Source organism: Lynx canadensis, chromosome D4 (assembly GCF_007474595.2).
Source record: "Lynx canadensis isolate LIC74 chromosome D4, mLynCan4.pri.v2, whole genome shotgun sequence".
Classification (NCBI taxonomy): domain Eukaryota; kingdom Metazoa; phylum Chordata; class Mammalia; order Carnivora; family Felidae; genus Lynx; species Lynx canadensis.
This window is the reverse complement of record NC_044315.2, coordinates 43,215,001-43,234,318: the sequence shown is the minus strand read 5'-3', so window position 1 is coordinate 43,234,318 and position 19,318 is coordinate 43,215,001. Positions and strand designations below refer to the sequence as shown.

Sequence of the window (19,318 nt, the reverse complement as noted above, 5' to 3'; positions counted from 1 at the left end):
TTATTATTTTTTTAATATGACATTTATTGTCAAATTGGTTTTCATGCAACACCCAGTGCTCATCCCAACAGGTGCCCTCCTCAATACCCATCACCCACCCTCCCCTCCTCTCACCCCCATCAACCCTATTTGTTCTCAGCTTTTAAGAGTCTTTTATGTTTTGGCTCCCTCCCTCTCTAACCTTTCTTTTTTTTCTTCCCCTCCCCCATGGTCTTCTGTTAAGTTTCTCAGGATCCACATAGGAATGAAAACATATGGTATCTGTCTTTCTCTGTATGACTTATTTCACTTAGCCTAACACTCTCCAGTTCCATCCACGTTGGTACAAAAGGCCATATTTCGTTCTTTCTCATTGCCACGTAGTATTCCATTGTGTATATAAACCACAATTTCTTTATCCATTCATCATTTGATGGACATTAGGCTTTTTCCATAATTTGGCTATTGTTGAAAGTGCTGCTATAAACATTGGGGTACAAGTGCCCCTATGCATCAGCACTCCTGTATCCCTTGGGTAAATTCTTAGCAGTGCTATTGCTGGGTCATAGGGTAGATCTATTTTTAATTTTTTGAGGAACCTCCACACTGTTTTCCAGAGCAGCTGCACCAGTTTGCATTCCCACCAACAGTGCAAGAGGGTTCCAATTTCTCCACATCCTTGCCAGTATCTATAGTCTCCTGATTTGTTCATTTTAGCCACTCTGACTGGAGTGAAGGTGGTATCTTAGTGTGGTTTTGATTTGTATTTCCCTGATGAGGAGCGATGTTGAGCATCTTTTCATGTGCCTGTTGGCCATCTGGATGTCTTCTGTAGAGAAGTGTCTATTCAGGTTTTCTGCCCATTTCTTCACTGGATTATTTGTTTTTCGGGTGTGGAGTTTGGTGAGTTCTTTATGGACTTTGGATACTAACTCTTTGTCCAATATGTCATTTGCAAATATCTTTTCCCATTCCGTTGGTTGCCTTTTAGTTTTGTTGATTGTTTCCTTTGCAGTGCAGAAGCTTTTTCCCTTCATGAGGTCCCCATTTTTGCTTTTAATTCCCTTGCCTTTGGGGATGTGTCAAGTAAGAAATTGCTGCGGCTGGTGTCAGAGAGGTTTTTTTTCCTGCTTTCTCCTCTAGGGTTTTGATGGTTTCCTGTCTCACATTCAGGTCCTTTAACCGTTTTGAGTTTATTTTTGTGAATGGTGTAAGAAAGTGGTCTAGTTTCATCCTTCTGCATATTGCTGTCCAGTTCTCCCAGCACCATTTGTTAAAGAGACTGTCTTTTTTCCATTGGATATTCTTTCCTGCTTTGTCAAAGATTAATTAGTTGGCCATACTTTTGTGGGTATAATTCTGGGGTTTCTATTCTATTCCATTGGTCTATGTATCTGTTTCTGTGCCAATACCATGCTGTCTTGATGATTACAGCTTTGTCCACATCTTTCTATAGAGTATTTTAGATTTGTTTTTCAATCTTATCACATGTGGATTTTCTGTGTGATTCATTGCTATATCAGAGAAAGGTGATAATGATCATTTTTGAAGAGGCAGGATTTCCTATTCTGATATCTGAGTTTGCCTTATTTTTAGACCTGTTGATATGTTTATGTTTTTAAGGAGTTTTCCCTCTAAGTCTCTGGGACTAGTAATTTTCTTTAACAAAAGAGTGATTGTTAATGCAGTTGGCTACATATAGAAATAGTATATATAGTAATAGCCTGCCAATCTTAAGGAGGTTTTAATAGTATATTTTTATCTTCATGCCAATTTTATTACTCTTAAAACATAAATAAAATAAGCAAAGCTGAGCATTTGAGCCCTTGAAAATTTCCCCCAGAGGTTATCAGTAATTACACAATGGAGGACACACACCCAACACACAAAACAAGACACATCATGCTGGACTGTTGGGAACTTCATCCTTACAGTTGCCTAGGTCAAAAACTTTGGAGCCATCCTTGACTTCATATTCGTATATAATCAGTTAGAAAGTCTATTGCTGTAGGAGTCAAAATACCATATTTCATTGATTCTAAGAAGACAGTCTTTCACATTTTAATGTATGTGAAATCAGAATGCATCCCATGATCAATGCTGCATTATATTCTCTCACCAAGGCAGTAGTCCTGCTTTAGTTACCTTTGCTTGTACAGTTGCTAGCACTAAAACAACCAGTATCAAACTTGCAAAATGGGTGTCAGAAGCTTGGAAGAAGATTCTAAGATAATAGTGGAACACATTTATTTAACCTTTTGGAACTAAACAGTTATGGAGGATGTAGGGAGATGAGGAATCAGAAGTATTTAATAACATTGCCAAAGTGCAGTCAAAACCCAGCTAGCCATACACAACTGTAAACTTGAATTAAGAGCCCATCATTAAATCTTCTGGTTCCTCGGTGCCTTGCTGGCTCAGTTGCTGAACATCTGACTTTGGCTCAGGCCATGGTCTCATGGTTCGTGAACTCGAGTCCCACATTGGGTGAACATGAGCCCTGCTTCAGGTGAAGCCCATCTCTCTCTCTCCCTGTCTCTCTCGTCTCTGTCTCTGTCTCTCTCTCTCTCTCTCTGTCTCTCTCTCCTTGCTCACTTGCACCCTCTCTCTCTCTCAAAAAAAAAAAAAGACTTCTGGTTCCTGACAAGATCAAATAACAGCACCCAGACTCAATATTCTGCCTGGAAACAACCAACAAGTCAGAAATTTATATAAAACCATGGCTTTCATGACACTGGATATCAAGTAAATAAGGGCAGCAGTCCCTGAGAATCAGGAAACAAGGTAGGTGAGCCTTAACATTGCCCCAGCTTTGAAAGACTTTCCAGGCTGCCCCTCAGAAGGTGGGAACTCCAAGCCCAGAGGATTCCCTGAGTTTAGGAGACAAAGCCAAGAATCCAAAAAGATCAGTGGCTGGAGTTTGAATGACAGACTATCAGAGAGAAGAGAGCAACACAGAGACAATTCTGGAGATTTAAGAGTATTCTCCCATCATGCTGTACACTTCAAACTGGTACAGTGATACGTATCAATCATTTCTCAGTAAAACTGGGAAAAATATTTACATGACATACTAATAATATATGCTATTATATATTTAAAAATATTCTCTTTGGGTAACCAACAGCATAACCATGCAAATCAGAACATGGGTATAAAGAAACTACCTGAGGCTAGGGAAATAACAGCACAAAAGAATTATAGAGATGAGTATCTGGCATGCAGATAGGGCTGGAAATAGTATCTTGTCCCACTAGTCAGGCTAGAAAACTTTATAATTCATGGGACACTGAACATTCAAAGGGTCTTACTTTAGTAGTAGGGGACAATTAGCACTAGTCAAACATGGCTTTAGTTTTGCCAACCAAATTTTAAGACCCCCAAAGATCAAACTGATTCCAAGTAACTTCATTGCTTCCAGAACAAAACTCAAAAACATGTATAGGAATACAAAAATATCTGGTATCCAAGAAGATAAAATTTGCAATATCGGAATCAGGTCAGAAATTACCAGTATGCAAAGGAGCCAAAAAAATTACAGCCCATACTGAAGGGAAAAATCAATCTATCAAAACACAGGAGAGACATTAAAATATTTACTATAACTTTATTCCATATATTCAGGAACTTAAGTACACACACACACACAAATCTCTAGGCCCAGAGAATTTCAATGGTGAATGATGCAAAGCATTTAAAGAAGAAATAGCATCAATATTATGCAACCTTTTCCAAAAAACAGAGAAATCACTTCCCAACTCATTGTATGAGGTACCCAAAGATGGTGTATGAAAAGCACACTACAGAAAACTATCTCTCATGAGCATAGATGTAAAAAACCCTCAAACAAAACACTGGCAAATCATATCCAATAATCTATATAAAGAATAATACACTATGGCCAAGCAGAGTTTATCCCAGGAAAGCAAGACTGCTTCTTTGTTTGAAAATCAATTAATATTATCCATCACAACAAGTCTAAGGAAGAAAAACCACATGATCACATCATTTGAGACAGAAAAATCATGACGAAATTCAACATCCATTCATCATAATAACTCTCAGCAAATTAGGAAGACATAAGAACTTCCTCAATGTGATAAAAGGTATCTTCAAAAAACCTACAGCTAACTTCATACTCAATGGCAAGAAACTGAATGCTTTCCCTCTTATAATTGGAAAAGAGATTAGGATATCCATTCTTGCTTCTTCTATTTAACATCATATTGAACATCCCTGCCAGGGCAATGAGGCCATAAACATAAGTAAGTGGCTTATGACATGATAAGGAAGAAGTAAATCATCCTTATTTATAAAACAATGTGATTGTTTATGTAGAAAATCCAAAAACTCTCAGAGTTAGTAATTGGATTAGCAAGTTTGCAAAATACACAGACAACAGACAAGAATAAACTATCAATACACAATTGGAAATTGAAATAAAATACCACGCAATAGGGCAAAAAATTCAAAGAGGTACAAATTTAACTAAATACAGATATGTATGCTGAAAACCAATAAAAGCTGATGGAAGGAATGAAAAAAAAAAGACCTAAAGAAATGGGTAGCCATGAAATGCTCATAGGTTAAACCCCACATACCAATTTATAGAATTAGCAAAACTGTAAATCAAAATTTCAGCAGGATTTTTTTTATAGATATAGACAAACAGATTGAAAAATTTATATGGGAAGGCAAAGGAATTAGAACAGAATAGCCAAATGAATTTGAGAAGAAGGGCAGAGTTTGAGGAATCAAACTACTTGATTTTAAGACTTACTTTAAAGCTATAGTGGCCAAGACAATGTGGCACTGGTGAAGAATTGACACATAGAGCAGAATAGAGAGTCCAAGAAGAGACCCATGCACAAATGGCCAGTGGACTTTTGACAAAGTTTTAAAGGGAATTCAAGACAGAATAGGTCATCTTTTCAACAAATGGGGCTGATAGAGTTGGACTTTCTAATACCAAAAAACATAACCTAGATATATCTTATAATACCAAGATATACTTTACAAAAAAATTAACAGAAAATAGGTCATTGATACGGGGCTAAAATATAAAGCTGTAACACTTTTAGAAGAAAATATAGGAGAAAATTTGTGACCTGGGATTAGGAAAGGAGTTCTTTAATACAATGTTAAAGGCACAGTACTGGAAAGAAAAAACTGATAACTGGTCTTTATCAAAATTAAAAGTTTTTGCTCTATGAAAGCTAATATTAAGCAAGCTTTGGGGGGAAAGAGTAACTATTGAGAGAAAATATTTTCAAATCACATATCTGACAAAGGACTTGTAACCAGAATGCATAAAGAATTCTCAAAACTCATTACTAGGAAACCAAGCTACCCATTTAAAAACTGGGCAAAGGACTTTAACCAACATCACATCAAAGAAGAAATAAGCACCTGTGTAGTGGGCAGCATAATTTTGACCCCTCACTCCACCAGAGATGCCCATGTTTTAATCCCCAGAACCTATGAATATGTTATGTTAAGTGGAAAGGGAAAATTAAGATTGCTGATGAAATTAAGACTGGTAATCAGCTGACTATAAAATAAAGAGATCATCTTGGACTATCTGGGTGGGTTCAATGTAATCACAAGTGTTCTTTAAATTGGACGAGAGAGATGGAAGAAGACATTGGAGGTAGAAGGAGATGTGAAGATTTTACACTGCAAGCTCTAATGATGCCAAGCAACTTAGATAACCTAACAAGCTAGAAAGGCAAGATCAAAGAAAATGAATGAACTCTTAGAGTTTCCAGAAGGAACAGAGCTCTGCTTAACATCCTGATCTCAGCTTAGCAAGACCCATTTCAGACTTCTGAACCTCCAGAACCATAAAATAATAAGTGTGTTGCTTTAAGACACTAAGTTTGTGGTAGTTTGATACAGTAGCAACTGGAAACTAATAGAAAATGAAAAGATATTCAACATCATTAGTCACCAGGAAAATGCAAATGAAAACAATGATGATATACTACTTACTATGCACCAATTAGAATTGCTGAGATAAAAAAATACTGGCAATATTAAGTGATGGCAAGAATGTGAAGCAACTGAAACTCCTACACATTGTTAGTAGAAATGCAAGATAGTAAGCTACTCTGGAAAACTGTCTGGCAGTTTCTTAAAATGGTAAATATATACCTACCATATGATCTAGCCATTATACTCCCAGGAATTTACCCCAGAGAAATGCAAGCATATGTCCATATGAAAATGTGTATATGACTATTCACAGCAGCTTTATATATAAGACCTCCCAAGTGAAAACAACCCAACCTCTCTGTCAACAGGTGAATGGAGAAACAAACTACGGTATGTCCATACACTGGAATTACTATACACTAGTGATGCATGCTACAACATTAATGAATCTCAAAATAATTATGGTGAATGAAAGAAGCCATCTGGAAAATAGCATATATTGTATAATTCCATTTATACAAAACACAACTAAATCTATAGTGACAAAAAGAAGATCTGTGGTTGCCAGGGGACAGAGGCAGGAGAGCAGAAGGGATGAATTACAAGGGCACAAGAAAGTTTGGGGGATGATGGATATGTTTATGAGCTTGATCATGGAGATGGCTTCACAGATATATGCACAAAGTCAAACACTTTAAATATCTAGTTTATTGTATGTCATTTATGCCTCAATACAGCCGGTTAAAAAAATAATCCAGTACCAATGGATTTTATTTCTTTCATGGATTCATTTAAAAATGCTGTATTACAAGTACCCCCATGACATGTGGAAATTGAGTCCAAAATGATTAAAAAGAAATTGAAATTTGAGAAAAAGTTTTATTGTAGCTTTATTTACCAACTTATGAATTTATTTCAGGTTTTCTGTATGTATGAGTAATACATAGTTTTTAAAAAATGCATATCTAGAGGCACCTGGGTGGCTCAGTTAGTTGAGTGTCTGACTCTTGATTTTGGCTTGGGTCATGATTGCAGGGTTGTGGGATTGAGCCTCGAGTCAGGCTCTGTGCTGAGTGTAGAGCCTGCTTAAGAATCTCTCTCTTTCTGTCTCTTTCACTCTCACTTCTCTCTAAAATAATTTTTAAAATGTTAAAAAATGTTTAAATCTCAAGTAGATTGTTTAAGAGCTATCAAATAAGAATCCTAAGTTGTCAGGAGGCATTGTGTCACAGTCTCTTAATTTTCTTTCTTGTGGTGCATAAAATACTGGCACATCTTTTAATCAGTGATGTCTTAGATTCAAAGAAATGCAGTATATTCAGAATTGAATCACTTAACACCTCTATCACTCCTACCATGGTTTAAGTTGTCATCATTCCAGGACTGGCTTACTGTGACAGCCTCTTGACCACTTTTCTTACTTCCATAGTTGGACCAACTGTAGTCTATTCCCAACACAGTAGATAGAATAATGCTTTTAAAAATAAATCAAGTCATTCCTCTACTCAAAATCCTCTTGTTAATTCTCATCTCATTCTGACTAAAAGCCACAATCCTTACAAAATCCTACAATATCTGCGCCATTCTTCAGCCTGTCTCACAACCCTGCTGCTTTCATGATTTCCTCTAGTCGTCTTTAAACTTACTTTACTTTAGGGGCACCTGGGTGGCTCGGTTGAGTGTCCGAATTTGGCTCAGGTCATGATCTCACGGTTTGTGAGTTCGAGCCCTGCGTCGGGCCCTGTGCTGACAGCTCAGAGCCTGGAGCCTGCTTCTGACTCTGTGTCTCCCTCTCTCCTGCCCCTCCCCCACTCATGCTCTGTCTCTCTCACTCTCAAAAATGAAAAAAATGTTAAAAAAATTTAAACTTACTTTACTTTAGTCAAATTAGCTTCTTTGCACTTCCAGAAATATGCCAAGGATGTGTCTACCTCAGGGCCTTAGTACTTGCTTTTCTCTATGACTGGAAATCTCTTTCCCTTGACTTTTGCATGGTGAGCTCAGATCCTGGTTCAGATGCCACCTTATCAGTGAGTCCTTTTCTTACTAACCTGTTGAGTATTGCAACTCCCTGTAACACACTTGGCTGGCAGCCCATCCCTATCTCCTGTTCTTCCCTGCTTTACTTTTTTCCAAGACTCCTACCACCATATGACACACACGCATTTTATTTAGTTATTTGTTTTGTCTGTTTTTTTGTTTTTTGTTTTTTCTTTTTCTTTCTGTCCCTCAGGAGCCTTAGGCTATCCAGGTGATTTCAAAACACACCAATTCATATGTGAGGTTTGCAAAGCTGGAGATATTAAATTGATAGCAAATAGGCTGGCTTTAGTTCTAAGTATATTGCATACACTTGGAAAATATGTAATAGGGTACAAGCCAATACAATTTGCAAGAAAATAAGCCTTTAATTTCAAGAATCAAAAGTTAATGTTAGTTAAACTTATTCTTTTTTGTTGGGCTGGGAAGTTGAAGTGACCGGGAAAAATGGAAAGACTGAATGCTATCAGTGGACAGCCTTTGCCTTTAAAAAAGGGGAAAATGTGACTTGATCTCTCTTTCTTGTCTGTATTTGTATTAGGCAATTATAATGTCTTTTGATACAAAGATGGTTTCTTTTTACGTGCCAGCAAATGGCAGCCATTGGATAAGTTTCTCCTACTTCTCTTTTTCCTTCTGGCACTTCCCGCCATGGTCTTTCTCCACTCTTCTGTTTTCTCTTTGTTCCCCCAAGGCTTGATAACATTAAAAAAATCTTGGATATAAGTTCAGAAGAAAATGAGTTCAATGTGGGGAATCTGAGTGCTAGGAGTTCGAAGAGAGCATGTGGCTGGCTTACAGTGCCTTTTGGCAGAGAGCAGGGGACAGATCTGGCACAGCTCCTCCAGGCCTTCACGGGTGGGGAGCTGCTCACCTGGCCAGCACACTGGGCCCCGCAGAGCAGCCTAATCTTCCCTGCCTGTGGGTCACTCACAGTCTGTAAATATAGGGTGGAAGATTCTTCTGGGGTGGAGAAAACGTAAATGAGGCAGTTTGTTCAGCATCTGCTATACATTGTGGCGAGGTACATGCATATGTTGGGATTTATTCAGATAAATCATTTTGTCATGAGGCATCGTCAGTGCTAAGGTAAATGAATCAATTGTGTTTTGTCATTATGGATAATCATCAGGTTGTGTATTATATAATTTACCTATTCTTGGTCCTGAATTGAGTGCTTTTCATTGAAATACCTGTTGGCAGACCTGGGGATGACTTATGGCCCTTAGTTTGCTTCAATTTGTTCTTTCAGAGCTTCTCCACATTGTTCCAGTGATTCTGGCCCCAGAGGTCCCTGATGACACCCTAACAGGAGGGTAAGAGGACTATCTATCCAGGCAGAGTGTTTAGGCAGATAACATGAATGGGAATGCAAGGAAGATTCCCTACCCTTACCCCTGCCCCTGCTACAGAGCAATTACTGCACAAGACAGAGCAATCTCCTTTTTTTGTGCCTAGCAGAAATTCCTAGATTCCTAGATAACAAGCATTGATTCAATTATGTGACATAAATAATTAGAAAGACTTTAACTCTTCTAGGGTTTGTTTTCCATATAAGTGACTTTTAAAATGTAGCTTTCCCCTTCCCTCAAATATCCCACCATGACTTCAGAGATTTACAAAAGAATTATGCCTCTATCCTCTGGTTTTCGTCTTCCAAATTCTTTAATTTTTCATCTTATAGAAAGAAGCTACCAACATACGAAAGAAAAAATCTCACCTGAATGCACTATATCAATGTCTAACTTACCTCATCCTTCATTTTCTCTGCCAGAGTCTCTCTCCCCCACAGATTCACATTTTTCACTGCCTGCAGGGGTGTTAGAATGTAGAGTTCCCTGAGCTGGTACCTCCAATGTTTCTGGTGTTTAAAAGTCCCTAGTCTTTCTGGCTACTACCTTTTCTTCCCTAGAGCATATTCCTTTGAACAAACTGCCTTTTTCTGACTTCTGGGAATAGTTCTCTAGCACACACTGCCTTTTTTCTTGACCTACAAGTCCATTTAAAGCCACAGACCCCACCAAATGTCAACTGTTTTTTCCCAGCTAGTCAACAAGTAGAGAGAACAAAACCACATTCAGTAAAGATATTCCTTCTCAGTTCCCAAGCCAGGGGAGACACATGCAAAGATACTCAAAGATCTATTAAAGGATTCTGGATAATGGCAAAATCTGGAGACAGTATACCAAGCAAGGTCAGATTATTCTCAAAATATATGTCTTAGAGTACAAGAGATGCCTTATTTCTTTTTTTTAATGTTTTTATTTATTTTGAGGGAGGGAGGGAGAGAGAGAGAGAAAGAGAGACAGAGAGAGAGAGAGAGAGAGTGAGTGAGAGAAAATCTCAATTAGGCTCCATGCTGTCAGCACGGAGCCTGATGCAGGGCTTAATCTCACAAACTGTGAGATCATGACCTGAGCCAAAATCAAGACTTGGATGCTTTACCGACTGAGCCACCCAGGTACCCCAAGAGCTGCCTTATTTCTATCTATATCTGATGCAGTACCTAGAGCAGTGACCACCAGAGGACATTGTATTGTAAAATGATCTGGATTGCTGTGTGACTGTGTTGTTCTTAGGTATCATGAGAACATATACCATCTCCTCTAGCAAGACCCAGCTGGGCAGACATCTGAGGTACCTTGTCTTGGCCCATCTAATTGCTTTCAAATGTCCCACCATGGAAGCAGTCAGCAGGGTTGTGGGACAGTTTAGAGGAATGGATAAGTGCTTAGGTTCTGGAATTGGACTCTGGGCTCGAATCTTGGCTCTACTACTTTAGAGTTGTGTTACTCTGAGCAAGTCACATAATCTATCTAAGCTTCAGCTATCTTATTCATAATATAAGAATAAGCAACCCCTTGCTAAATGGTTGTTATAAGGATAAAATGAGATGATCATGCAAAGCTCTCAGCACATATTGTAATAACCATACATTTACTGTGATTGTATAGAGAGGCTAAGACACAAGAGTCAATAAATGGCTTCACATAATCGCTGCCCAATATTAATTCTGAAAGAACCTGTGATCAGCACCAATAAAAGGTCATTTTGTAAAGGAAGGCAGGGTGATTTCACAGTGGCAGAAGTGAATTTGTTTAGGTCTGCACACTCTCCCTGCTGTACTCCACCAGGCACACCAGACTACATATCAGGCCGAGGTTTGGATGCAGCCCATCTTCATTGTGGGCAGCAAATTGCATGTCTACGTTTATAAATAGAGTGTGTCCTGATCCATGTGTAGTTCACTCCTGTTGCGCCACCAAGGAAAAGTTTCCTCCTTGGGGTTGCAATGGGTTACCGGACTTGGTCTACCTACACTAATACACAAAGCAGGAACATGAAGCTTTCTACAACATTTTCAGGTTCATATTCATTTTGGTGGTGGTGTTATTCCCTAGATGCTGAGGTGAGCCAGCATGAAATCAGGGGAGATGAATTAGCCAACAAACCCAAAGATTGCCCCATGTTTGTCGTGTCTTACATTTGGTTGCAGAGAGCTGGGATTTGTACTGCCCTCGGACCAGTCGGCAGGTGGACCCATCCCCGTTGCAGACTCCACAGTTATCTTCCTTCATGGTGCTTCCGAGCTGGTGATCACAGCCAACAATCTAACAGGAAAGAGAGATGTATAATTCAACCAGGTGCTCACTGTAGGGATCCATTGTGAGGCCCATCATCAACCACTAAATGACCCTCCCTTCATTTCTGAGGAAGCATAAAACATGCTTCCCATAAAGGGGAGTGAATTCAGCTGGAATTTCAATCAAGCTAGGGAAGAAAACAGGTAACGATGTTTTTACAGTTTAAATATATAAACAGAAAGAAGGGTGGAGAGAGAGAAACAGAGAGACAGAGGGAGAGAGATAGAAAAGAGGCAGGGGAGAAGGTGAGGGAGAAAGGAAATCTTCAACTATAATTATAGAGTCTTCATTAACAAATCATTCCCACTGTCAATAATTATGATTCTCGAAAACTACAAAAATACAATCACGAAGTAACTGTAGCAGGAAAAGTTCCAAGAATTATTTTCATGTTCCATATGTTCCTTAGGCTGTAAGCTGCGTAAGGGAAGGGGTTTTATATATGGGGTCCATTGGAGTACATTGATGTATTCCAAGCAACTAGAAGAATACTAGCAAAATATAAGCCCTTAATAGATATTTGCTGAATGATAATGAAAATACTTCCCTTTCTATAGCACAACTAAGAGACAATCACAGAATCATCTGACAGAGGCAAGATCATTGTATGTATGTGTGGTAGGAGAGGAGGGCTGATGTGGAAGGCAGCAGATAGAACTAATACTGAGGCCCTTTTTGCCTGGCCATGTCCTGTACCAGGCACAAGTATCTTGTTAATTCTGAGAACAATTAGGCAAGGTATCTCTCCATTTTATAGCTGAAGCCATGAATCTTGCCAAGGTTACTTTGCTAATAAGTAGCTGAGTTCTAAACACATCTAACAAAACATTTATGCTTAGTCCAAATCAGGCTTAACAAAATCACAAGCACTTAATCAAGTATATGGACAAACTCATTTGTACTTTTATTCTTTCTTTCCTCTCCAGTGTTCAAGTTAAAAAATTCAAATCCAAACTGTATCAGGTTGTATGTCTATAGTTCTAGTTAGAGCTAATATCAAAAGACTTATTTCACTTCCAAATGATTTCAACTATTGTCTTTGACAAAAGTCAAATGAAAAGTGTAGGGACATTGGAAGGGGCTTCTCTCCAGAAAGTCTCCACAATCCATTTCGTCCTTCAAAAATCTGATTGTTAATATGACCTTTCTTTGAGGCTTGATTTTCCTTTTGTACCTTTAATTAATAATTGCAAACACACGTTTAGGCAAAGGTTTGAGAAATACAATTATTTAGCAATGCATTACACATGTGCTGCATTTTAAAATGCCGTAATGTGTATTTTTATACACATCATACATATACAGGAAACTTTTAAAATAGATGACAAGGCAGTAACTCCTTCAACAATTGCACATTGTTTGAAATACAAAGTTGTCAGGAAAACACACTGCCCAGCCTTATGTGGGGAGCAAAGGTGGTTTGGCTCTGTCCTAGGGGTTCACTGTGGTCAGGCTGCAATTCACCTCAATATGTTCACAGGTTGCAGTGAGGCCACGTCAGAATTCACCCAAGCTTCATCCCTGCAGAGCCAGCACATGCTGGTCTACGACTTCATTGGTATGTTTCTATGGAGCTGCAGTAAAATTATTTTCAAAAACTTTCTGTAGACGAATCCACATAGGAACTGAGTTGTATTCTGAGCGCAGTGTGAAATGGGAGTCCAGAAGTAACTTATTTACAAAAAAAAAAAAAAAAAAAATCATTTAATCATTTAGCCAACAATGACCAAGACCTGCTATGGGCCAGGCACTGTGACAGGAGCAAAATCCAATGGTGATTTAAGCACATAAGGGCCTACCCCCATGGGACTTAGAGTCTAGTAGTGGAGGAACATATTACTCAAAGCATCACACACAAAAAATGTAAAATGATAATCGTGATTCAAACTATAAAACGCAGATACGTGATACCCTGAGAACATAAGATATGGAGAATTTGATCTGGTTAGGGAGGTCAGAGATCTTCCTGAAGAAGAGTCTTCTGAGCTGGGATATGAATGAGATGCCAGAGTTAACTAGACGAAAGGGGAGTGCTGCTGTGAGATTTACTGCACGTCAGTCATGTGCAGTAACTAGCTAGTTAGAAAGTAATTCAAAACCAAAGTTGGCAAAAAACAAAAACAAAAACAAAAATGTCAGAAGACTAAACCATCTGATTGCCTTAATAGGGCTGAATCCTTTGGAAAAACATGGCAGTCTTAATTTAGGCAGTATTCAAAGAACCATTGATTCATCTGTTCCTTAGGGTTGGAAAGAGATGACCCTAATCTTACAAGATACTCAGCACTATGGAAGGGTGATAGGCAGTGGGCGTGGGAATTTACACTCTCAGGTGTCTCAAAAATAACTGGGTTTACTCTTTAAACTAAATAAATTTCAGGTTCCTCAACATATTTAACTTTCTCTGGAAAAATTTTAGCAGTCTCTCATGTACCTAAAGAGCCAAATAGGAGATTACCATGAAAATCTCTCTCTAATCCTAAAGATTTCTTATGGCTCCAAAGCCATTTTAAGAAAAGAACAATCCAGCTTCACAGATCCAAAGTAACAGTCTAATAGGGGCATCTAAATAGAAGGTGACATACGTTAAGGCTAACTTAACCAGATGTTAAGTGGATTTATGGGCATCAAATATGAACCAAATGAGTTCGAACTGGGCTTTGTTTAACTTCAGAATTGAAAAGACAAACATCTCCCTGACACACTTTTCCCTACTTTGTATCAATTCCTGTTTAAGGTGCCAAAATATTCTAACTCAATTATTTTTAAAACGTGGAATATTTTAGCATCAGATAAAATGTTCTTATTTTGGTCCAAGTGGAAAACTGTTTGCAGTTATATCAAAAAAAATCATTATTGACATATCTCAGTCTGCCTCAATCTATTGATCTGGAATAACTGTTAGATTAATTAAAAATTAGTTAAACTATTACCCTGAGGGATATCATTAATAACAGAGAAAAAAAGAAATATACACAAATGAGCTTATTTGGCAGTTACAATGACAGATCTCTCTGTGCCTTTGCACATACTATTATTTCTGCCTAGAGTGCTCTTCTTAAATTCTTAATTTGGAAGAATCCTATTCATTCTTCAAATGTCAAATTAAGTGTCTCCTCCTCAAAAAAGCCTTTTTTAGGTTCCAGAGCTAATGGCTTTATTCCTCTATGCATCCTCTATGCGGCCATTTGTTCATACCTCCATGTGGCAGAGATTATTGGTTGCCACCCAACATCCATCTTCCCTATTTTTCTCAGTAACAGAACTTCAATTTTATTTGGGGGTAGCAATATATCCAGTTAAAAGAATATATTTTTCATTGGCTGTGTGACCAACTTGTAAATAGTGAAATAAAAGTGAAAGTGTTGTGTGGGACTTCTGGGAAGTCTACTTGAAAGAAGCTGATTAGGGCACCTGGGTGGTTCAATCAGTTAAGTGTCCTCCTTAGGCTCAGGTCATGATCTCATGATTCGTGAGATCAAGCCCCGCATTGGGCTCTGTGCTGACAGCCCAGAACCTGGAGCCTGCTTCGGATTCTGTGTCTCCCTCTCTTTCTCTCTCTGCCCCTCTCCAGCTTGTGCTCTCTCAATCTCTCTCTCTCTCTCTCTCTCTCTCTCTCTCTCTCTCTCTCAAAAATGAATAAGCATTAAAAAATTTAAAAAAAAGCAGCTGACTTAGATAGCCCCTCCTGCCCTCTAACACTCTCCTTCCTTCCTGTTGTGTCCAGTTGCTATCTTGAAAAATGAGACAATACTAAGAATGGGAGCCTTGCAGTAAGGATGGCAGAACAGAAAGAAAGAGCTTGGTTCTTGAACTCCCCTTGAACTGATGACGAGTTGACTTCTTTTTTTTGTGAGAGAGTAAATCCTTTATGTGCTTAAGCCATTATTACTTTGGGGTTTCTTTTATATACACCCAATTCAAGTAGTTGTATAACTTAATTGAGCTTAATCTATTAATATGTCTGTTTCCATACCAGATCATGGGCTATTTGAGAGGCTGTGTTTCATTAATTAATCTTTGTGCTTCTGCTGTATGGCACAGCGTTTGACATTTGACATGCACAGTGAATGCTGGTGAATCAATGAAACACATAGCAAACATAATGGTTTGTTAATGAAGGCATTGTAGATTACAGATAGGCAGCTTTAGACTGCAGTCGTTGACAGCACACACATAGACAAAATGCACATGTATGTGTGTATGTGTGCTTGTTTGTATCTGTGTACACAGAAGAACAGACACATCATAAATGACAACTACAGGTCAAACTTAAGCTTCTGTCCTGATGCATGCACAAGAATTACAGTAAAGGGCTAGTATTTTTAAGTGACTATTTCCCAAGTGCACCTATGCTCATTATTAGTGAAGTGTCATAGAAGGCAATGTTCAGGTCACTGAGTTCCCAGGCCCACCCCATTCTGGACAAAACATTAAAGTGAGATAGTGACCACTCATAACTTTGGCAACTACGCAGAATATTTTTATAAAGGGTGGAACACTAACTGAATATTTTGGCCTAATGTATTTTTTTTTACTTTATTTATTTTTGAGAGAGAGACAGAGTACAAGCAGAGGAGGAACAGAGAGAGAGGGAGGCACAGAATCCGAAGCAGGCTCCAGGCTCCTAGCTGTCAGCACAGAGCCTGACGTGGGGCTTGAACTCACAAACCGTGAGATCATGACCTGTGCCGAAGTTGGTCACCCAACCGACTGAGCCACCCAGGCGCCCCTGGCCTAATGTATTTTATTTGTATTCTGCTACTAGGTATCAACTTGATACAGCAGTCTATTCTCTGCATCTGAAATGACTGCACAATGTTACGCTCACTCTCTCTTCCTCTTTTTTTTTGGTAACAAAATTTTATCTCAGGTGACATAAAAAGTGAAAAGCTCCAAGATATTTTTGTAGTTTAAACACCATTAGCCAGTCATCAACTTTTGCTTTTCTATCCTGATTGTACCCTTTTCACACTCACGTATGTATGTACAAGCACAGACGTGCAGTCCTCCATCCTACGTTTAAGTAGAACATACACACTTACCACTGCTGATTCTTCTTCCTTCTCCTTCAGGGTTTACTCGGGGGGGGGGCAGAAAACCCTCCTTAAACAAAAACTAGGGTGATACTATCCAATCCGAATTGGCTTACAGACTTGAAGCACGTCATGCCAATTTTAGGCATCAGGGCTATAGAGTGTGCTGATAGGGGTCTCTCCCTTTATTTTACAGAGCTAATAGTGAGTGAACAGACAGACCACAAGACTGGAATTCTCTAGACACTGAAATATGTATAATAAAATGTCTTCACTAGGAGCCACAGGAAAAAGAAAGATTATCATCTGAATAATTTGGAGAATGTAAATAAACACAATCTATAAGCCGATACCATGCCCCAAACTGACGTGCTTAGATGGGTTCACTGCTGGCCCCAATTCAAATGGTTTCCCATAAGGACCTCAACTTCTAGCATCAAATACTGAGCCAGTGATGTCAAGCTTTTCTTGATCCAACACCATGAGGTAAGAAACTTTTAAATCCCTTTATTTTCAGCACAAGGAAAGACAAATATGGAAAACTTAACTGTGCAAATCTGATCACAGCTGCTCTTATTTATAATTATTTAATTCAGATAGAACTTTATGGGGAAGAGTGAGCTCTTACATACTTATAACTCATTTACTATTTACACTAATAGGAAAGATATTGTAATCTCCAACTTCACCTTCAAAATATTTAGATATTGATTGATTTGTTTATACTTTACCTTTTTACAAAAATATCTACAGCAAATATATGTACATATATAAACACACATATATATACATATATGTATACATATATGTATAGATATATGTATATAATTCAAGACAATAAAATAAATACAAGCACACATGGGAATATGGGGCAAGCAGAAAAATAAGTAAGAAAGATGAATTAAAGCCAGAAATGAGAGAACTACACAGAATGCATACTGAGGTTGTACACATTGGCTAGATGTGGGTTACATGTCTGAAAATGAGCTTCCTAGAAGAGAGGAAAACATGAGCAATTGCAAGAGTTACAACATTACTGGATCTTCTAGAAAATGTAAAGGATAATGTGTTCCTTGTAGTAGACACTTAATAAATATTTATGTAATGAATGAATGACAAACTAACTGAGGAGAACCATAACTACTCAAAGTACTGAAATCCTAGATATACATTTACTGTGGTTTTCTGAAAGACAGTGCCATGTAACAATGTCCCAATAACAACTGAACAAATAAATATAAGACCTTTCAAAGAACTGGCTCTTTAATTACCTTTGATGAACTCTAGTGGTCAGGGAACATTTGGTAAAAGCAAATTTTCAGAAGCCAAAACAAATCATCTAGGTACACAGCATTTTAATGGATAGACTTCATCTAAGAATAGACTTCATACCACTTAGGGCTGGGCTGGCAAAATATGGTACAGTGCATCTATTTTTCCTGCCAGGACCCATGACAGACATTGCTAATCAACTGTAGCACTCTTTGCCACTGAGATTTTATGTGGCCCCAAATCTTCAGTGACATTGTGCTCTAGAAGGTCAAATCCAATAGACTATGGCTATCATTGGAGGAGACTACACCAATTTACTATTCCAGAGCCAGAAAAATGAACCAGCTGACTATCATTTGAATGATTCAACATAAATCTTTCTCTTAAAAATAACCTTCTTGAACAGTGTGAAGAAGAAGAGAGACCCCTGGACCCACCAAAGTCCGTGTGCTGCTGCATCCCCGTGTCCAATGCCTGTGCCCTGCTGCCATTGCCACCATGGTCAAGGGATAGACTGATGGGGATGCTAATGGAGATAAAGCCAAGGTAAAGGATGAGTCCCAGAGAAAATCTAAGGTGATCTACTAAACCTACTCCTCCAAAACCAGAGCCCAAGACCAAAAAGGTCCTTGCAAAGAAGGGGTAGAAGGTACCCAAAAGGGAAAAGGGGGAAAGCTGATCTTGGCAAGGATGGGAATAACCCTGCAGAAAATGGAGATGCCAAAACAGAAGAGGCACAGAAAGTTAAAGGTGCCAGAGATGTCAAGTGAAGTGTGTGCATTTTTGATAAATGTATACTTTGGTGATCATACAATTTGAAATACTATTTTTAATCAAGTATTATAAAAATGCAGAATTGTTTTTTAAAGCTATGTTATTAGCACACAGAACACTCATTGTTGTTTGGAGGGAAGGGCATACGTCACTAATAGAATATCCTGGAAGCTAGATTGATATGAGGGGAAAAAACTGTCTCTTCTAGTTTTGAGAAAATTCCTCTTGGTTCCCAGGAGAAGAGATTCCTTGATGTTGACACACGTTAGCCATCTTGGCATAGATATTTTGTGGTGCGGAAAAACTAAAATTCATTTTTTTGTCCTCATCTCCCTCTCAGTCTTCAACTTGACTCCCTTAAACCCAAAGACCTACTGAAATCTGAGCCTAAGAAATGGTTCCCAGTCCCTTAAAAGAGTTCTTTTTTTAGCTTGTGGATCTTCAGATTGATAATTCTGCCATTTTCATTTCCCGAAAGTCAGGGTAGCTTGTGAAAAGTTGTTAAGCAATATGCTAAGCGTGAAATGTTAACCTTCACTCTAAACTTTCCCTGTTCAGAGCATCAAATGGAGACTTTATTGGGTTTTACAGTGGCATTCTGATTTTGGTAGTCCATTGAAAAATGGAGTTTGAAAGTTG

At 38.4% G+C, this 19,318-nt stretch overlaps 1 protein-coding gene and 1 pseudogene across 1 annotated transcript in view; one reads left to right on the top strand and one right to left on the bottom strand.

Moving 5' to 3' along the window:
* The window catches only part of ADAMTSL1 (ADAMTS like 1), a 379,909-nt gene that overhangs the window by 240,067 nt on the left and 120,524 nt on the right, over positions 1 to 19,318 (bottom strand). The window contains 1 exon segment of the mRNA XM_032595636.1: positions 11,438 to 11,564. Coding sequence (XP_032451527.1) covers positions 11,438 to 11,564 — 127 coding nt within the window.
* On the top strand, positions 13,525 to 18,675 carry LOC115499899 (annotated as a pseudogene).